The sequence below is a fragment of the Gavialis gangeticus genome, unplaced genomic scaffold, assembly GCF_001723915.1.
Source record: "Gavialis gangeticus isolate Ggan-Ray unplaced genomic scaffold, GavGan_comp1, whole genome shotgun sequence".
NCBI lineage: Eukaryota > Metazoa > Chordata > Crocodylia > Gavialidae > Gavialis > Gavialis gangeticus.
This window is the reverse complement of record NW_017729025.1, coordinates 109,058,005-109,064,360: the sequence shown is the minus strand read 5'-3', so window position 1 is coordinate 109,064,360 and position 6,356 is coordinate 109,058,005. Positions and strand designations below refer to the sequence as shown.

At 43.8% G+C, this 6,356-nt stretch overlaps 1 protein-coding gene across 1 annotated transcript in view; it reads left to right on the top strand.

Annotated features, from left to right (window-relative positions):
* The first annotated feature begins 205 nt into the window (after window positions 1-205).
* The window catches only part of PRR5L (proline rich 5 like), a 57,353-nt gene continuing 51,202 nt past the window's right edge, over window positions 206-6,356 (top strand). The window contains exons 1-2 of the mRNA XM_019519385.1: window positions 206-505; window positions 1,887-1,967. Of these exons, the coding sequence (XP_019374930.1) occupies window positions 336-505; window positions 1,887-1,967 (251 nt within the window). The 5' untranslated portion in view covers window positions 206-335. The remainder of the gene's footprint in view (window positions 506-1,886; window positions 1,968-6,356) is intronic.

The window sequence follows — 6,356 nt, the reverse complement described above, 5'->3', positions numbered from 1 at the left end:
GCAAGACAACAGGGCAATGCTGTTGAAGAGCTATCAGCTTTGCCTTATTCATTATGGGAATGGTGATTAAGGCTTTAAATAGTTTTTCTTCCTCCCCCTCTCTGCCCTTTATCTGTCTTCATTTTTAAAGCCCAGGACTACACTAGTCCTCGACCTCTGTTTTGGGAAACACTTACTTGAAGACTTGCTTTTGCTTTTGCTGCAGTTTGACCCCTTGGGTTTGAAGAACGGGGACCCAGTCTGTGCCAGTGCAGTTGCATCCTTTGCACCGTCCTTAGTCTGACCTTCAGAAGAAGACAGCTCCCAGCCTACCTGCTTCCACTCCATCTGAATCTATGACTGGGGGCTCCACCCTAGTCCCACCCTTTGCTTTCCCATTCCAGAAGATGGGTTCATTTCGAAGACCCAGGCCTCGCTTCATGAGCTCTCCAGTGCTCAGTGACTTGCCACGGTTTCAAGCAGCGCGCCAGGCTTTGCAGCTCAGCTCCAACTCTGCATGGAACAGGTGAGGAGGATCCAGTGGGCCTAGGCCAAACATGGCTTGGTTTGTGAAGGTCTCTAGGTATTGACCTCGTGGGTCTGAAATGTGGTACTTAAAGGCTTTTACAACTTAGCTAGTTTGGTAGTAGGCTTGAACAAATTTCTAGAACTTTTCCAGTTTTGTCTACATTGTGGGACTGACCCATCGTCGACACAGATTGGAGACTGGTTGATTTGACCGTGCTCTCTGTGGATGTGTTGAGAGAGACTGTGTCCATATGCACTAACAGTTAAGCCATTTTGGCAGGAGTTCAGGAGGACCCATGGTTGGCAAACAATGTTAGCAAAAGGTCAGTTTTCAAATGCATAGAGAAATCTTTAGCCTTTTGTGGTGGTTTCTAAAGCTGCTTCTGCTCCAATTCTGGCAGCTGGTAAAGTTGTCTGTTGGTGGCATGAAGCTGTATGTGACTTATCCTAGTATTCCCTAATAATCAAGCATCTCCAGTGTATATCATAAAGCAGAAGATACTGGAAAGACCTTGTCTACAGTAGGCAAATAAAATATTAATTAAGAGACTACTTTTGAGTGCACACTAGGAAACATTTTACAAGCAATGACTGCAATACATGGGAGCAGGCTGGATCTGACTGAACTGTTATTATCTACAGCAGAGATATAAAAAGATATGGCTCACAGAGCCATGGCATTAGGCCTGCAGAGCTTCTCATGGGGCCAGCGTAAGGTGGCTGGATGAATGATGGCAGCATTTATTACCACAGCTCCCAGAAATCTGGCAATGGGAAAAGTGGCGGTTGCTGTGGTTTGGGAAGCTGCAGGATTTGACACTTCCACTGCCAAATTTCCAGTCCCACAAGCAGCCGTTGTGGGCCTGATGACATGGTTCTGGATCTGGCTTATGGATCAACCCTATGTGACTTATCCAGACTATAAATCCAGATGAATTTGACAGCCTTGACCTACATAACTTGCCCCAAAAATGTTGCAAAGATTTAGCTTGTACTCCCAGTACCATTTTGTCGTGAAGAACTGAGTTTAACGACACCAAAACTCCTTGTCCTGGGTACTGTGGGAAAGGTCCGGTAGCAGTTCAGGAGCTCACATGCAGCCTTGGTTTTATGATGTATTCTGTGTGCCTATGATGGCTTTCCTTCACCTACTGTAGACACAGGCTACATTTGTTCTGCTCTGTCTCCCATGAGAGACATAGGCAAACAAGAGTGATGATTTCCAGGGGAGAAAAAGTGGAAGTATCTAAGTGCAATTAACCTTCCCACCCCATTATATCCACTTGGCTCTTGGCTGCTGGTTCAGATTGCTCCATGTACTAAATCATCCTGACACGTGTTATTTATGGTTGTAATACTGTCTCATTTCTTTCTGGCAGTGTTCAAACAGCAGTGATAAATGTGTTCAAAGGGGGAGGCTTGCAAAACAACGAACTTTACACCCTCAATGAAAACATCAGGTATGTCGAATTGTGCGCTGAACAGCGTTTTATCTACAGCACAGGTAGCAGAATGGGACTTTTGGGTCAGGTGGGGGGATTGGTGGGTGAGAGACAATGATCTGGCTCTCAAGTGCATAAACTGTATTTTAACTTTCTCTTTTTTCCCCTCTGCCATTGGTTGGGAAGAAACAGGCACCAAGAGGAGCTACACACATACTCTGGGGTGGGGGTGCGGGGGAAATTTAGTGAGAGCAGCTCTTGGGAGCCACTGTAATTAAAATGCCTGCAGCATCTTGTGTATTCAGCGTCCTGCATTTCAAAATGGTGGCAGGGACTCTTTAACGAAAGCTTGTTCGATTAATCGAGCCTGCTGTGACACGTTCTAATGAGAACACGTCTGAGCATGTGCAAAAGTGTCCTGTAGCTCTAAGCTCTAGGATCTCCTCCTCTAGCTTGCCTGGATATAGGGCAGGGTTTGTGCTGATTTGGGTAGAAGGGAATTTCTGTTCTCTGGAGGAGTTTGTCTCCCCTTTGGATACTAATGCAGCCTTGCAGCGATTTTGCAATTGTACCATGAACCTTGTAACGATTGATGTTTTTCCCTAAAGCCCAGGCTCCTACAGATGTAAGATTACATCAGTTTCTCCAGTTTCATGAACAAAAAATGTGGCTGGACCTTGTGAATATTGAGTAAAACTTAGGAAATAAAAGCCCTAAAGTTTCAAAACCTGGAAGGCAAATAATAAGAAGACCTAACCTTCTCTCAGCCATCTGTTAAGCAAAATGGTATGGTTTTGGTTGGACTTATTCATGGGTGCTCAGAAAGTTGAAGTTGGCAGTATAGATGTTGCTAAGACTGCCTTATCAAAGGCATCTTGAAACCCTGTCTTAGGCAGGCAGAATCTTTGCTGAATGTGATCTCTTTGCTTATGGTTTATTTGCTTATGGGGTCTGAACAGAACTATTTTCAATAATTGTTTCAAAAGATGAGACTGCATCCTGACTCTACTAGAGAATAAAGGTAAAACCTAGTTACCCTTTCATTTCATTGCCTGGCCAACACCGAAGAAAAAATCCTGTTTCAAAACTTACTGATTACAGATTTGGAATGGGTTCAGTAGAAAAGGTTCTAGCTGCCAGAAGCATGGGCTGTATTATAACTCCAGCTGTTTTTAAAATTGGTTTCTCTGAACTGGTTTTAAAATAGGTTCCAGTTGTTAGGAAAGTTTCCCTTATGTAGACAGGCCTTTGCAACTGGCTCTATTACTTGAAAACTACTTTCAGCAGTAGGTGAACTTCCTAATATAGGAAGGTAGGAGTGCATTCTAAACGAGTCGTTGTCTGCCTCACAAAGACCACTTTATTCTTGCCCCAGCAGCTAATGAGACTGGTTTAAGATACTTTCTCAGGGGCAGATGTCCACAGAGGTCATGAAAAGTGTGATCTCGTTTTTCCTTCTTTCTCACCACACCTGTGTTCATTCAGTTTGAACATTTTCAGAGAAGGGGAAGTTAAATTAGTATAAAATATGAATCATAAGACCTTATTGCAGTTCTGCTGTGCACTGGTATAGGTTAAAGTTCAGGTACCTGTTCCAGCTCTAGCTCTTATTTTCAGCAGTCTAACCACCCCTTTCTCCACTTTCCAAAGAAATACTATTTAGAGATCATGAAACTTCTCTGACCTAATCGCAGCCCAAAGGTAAAAGTTTAAGAAATTCCATTGAGTTAGACAATTCCTTTCATGCCTCTAATGACTGCTTCATGTGCTGCCATTGGAGTAAGAACTCAACTTCATTTTTTTAATGCTTGCCAAAAATTTAGTCCTCCAGTAGATAAGCTGCCTTCATTACTAAATGAAGAAGTATTGTTTAAAAATAAGTCTTTCTGAATAGCATAGTTCATGGTGACCTCATTTTCATTTGCTGAAGTTTTATAGATGGTAAAGAGCTGATTGAAGAACAGATTTTTTTTTGTTGTGAAATCCAGAAATTGTCTGCTCAGATTTAGCAGGGAGCGTGTTCCTGTATATACAGACAAAAGCACATGTCTTGAGATGAATGACTGCTGTTCTTAACAGGTGCCTCAAATGATGGTTATGTCTCAAAGTGTCAGCTCCTAAATAAACAGCTTTAAAAATTACAGTACATTCATTTCAACTAAGGGAAGCAATGGATTTGCATCTGCAGGCATGTACGCAAACAGCTTTGAAGTTTGGCACCTGTGACTCTCCATCTATTGTTCAGCAAACCAGAGATGTAACGTCGGCAGAATGTGCCTCAATACTCTCTCGTCCTTCTCCCACTGCCTCTTGCTTCAGCACTGGGCAGCAGGCAGGAACAGTGATCAGGCGACGTGTGATGGAGTGCATGATTTTCTGGGAACTGTATTTCTCTATAGTGGCAATAGAGTTTGTTGCTGCTGGGGGCAAACTTCCACCTCATTTTTTTTGCTGCAGAAGTCCATGTGAAGAAGGCAGAAAAAATGCTGATTTCAGCGGGAAAAAATAGGCCTCAGTTCTTTCTCCTATCAGCCACTCTACAAAAAAACTCTGATGCCCAGAATGCCTTGTGCTCTATGATATACACTGCCTGCACCAACTGCTTCCTTCAGCCCTCTGTGTAGGTGCAACATGAGATGGGAGAGTGAGGCACAGCCTCTCCATCCTTCTGCACCCCTCCTCCCCTTTGGCAGCACCCAGGGCATGTACCCTGCTTGCCCATCCCATGTTATGCTACTGCAGCAGTGTCAGCTCTGCCTGCATGATGAGCTGAGACCTGGCGAAAAAACAAACCTGTAGAAAAGCCAACTCTTGTGTTTCTTGAGTTTGAATTGGCACCCTTTCCTCATTCATAACCCACCTAACATGCATGTTTTGAAAAAAATGTACAGCGAACATCCCCTGGATTCTCCACAGATCTTATTTACGTGATTCTGGGAATGCAGGGGGGACTTTCCGACTGGGGTAGTGGTGACTGAATTACGACACAAGTGATTGCTAAACACTTTGCTCTGGATTGCTGCCACAACGCTGCTCTTGTCATTGTGCTCTTTCCCTCCTCTTTCCCCTCTTTTCCCCCACCAAACCACCCCCCCGACACACAATTTAGACTGAAATCTTTGCATAATGCGTATGGTCCTGGGAGGGAGCTATACGAGTGTTCAGAAGGAATTAAAGCACCAATAGCTCAATCTTTATGAAAGAAATATTTTATCATGAGAATCTACTTTGAATGAAGACTACGAAAAAAATCTGTAGTGGTGTCATCAGCTAGTTAGAACATAGGCCTCGGGATTGGACCTCTCGCTGGCTCTAATATCAGTCCCATCGCAATCTCTCTGTGTTAATTCTGAGACAGTCATTCTACATCTCTGTGGGTATGTCCTCATTGTACAGTTCAACCCTGGCATGGGCATCTCCTGCCTGCAAAGCCTTTCCTGTGATACTGGGTTCTCACAGGTCTTCTGCCTGCCTGCATGCATCTGTAGCTCTGGGATGCAGCATGCTCAGGGCAGAGAATTCAACCATCAGACTCTAACAAGTCTCTACTGAACATGAACAACCTGTGATGTTTTTAGAGGTATTCAATTTGGCTTTGGGGTTAATTTTTATAGGAACAGCAAAAAAACACATCTTTCTGATCTCCCTTCGCTGTCACCAAATTCTAGGCTCCTTGCTCCAAAGCACCGGAATATTGCACCGTTTCAACAGTACAGTTCACATTAAGACAAAATTGCACATTTCCCCAGTCTTGCTGTTGGATACTACTGAACTAAACAAAACTTTTCAAGAAAAATTCACCCTTGAGGTGGAGACCTGGCAGAGGAATTTTGAGCCTGAATGGCTGAAGGACTGAAAATTGTCTCTGTACCATATTTACTCAAATAGAAGTTGACCCTGAATTTAAGATGACCTTCCCAATAATTAGATTCTATATATGGAAAATGTATAAATTTGTGATAATTTTCCAGGTATAGATTCGAATAATCAGAGGGTTGTCTGGAATTTTTCCCTCCCATGGCTGCAAGATGTGGTGGGGGGAGGGTGTCATAGATATCATAGACATTTGGCCTGGAAGGGACCCCGGAAGATCATTGAGTCGAGCCCCCTGCCCGAGGGGCAGGAAGTCAGTGGGGATCATAGGATCCCAGCAAGATAAGCATCCAAATGTGTCTTGAAGGTGTTCAAAGTGGGTGCTTGAACTGCCTCTGGTGGCAGTCTGTTCCAAACCTTGGGGACTCAGACAGTGAAGAAGTTCTTTCTTATGTCCAGCCTGAATTGGTCACAGCAGAGTTCGTGACCATTCGATCTTGTCATCCCTTGGGGGGTTCTGATGAACAGACATTCCCCACAGATCCTGATAAGCAACCCTGATAAATTTATAGGTGGCCACCAGATCACACCTGA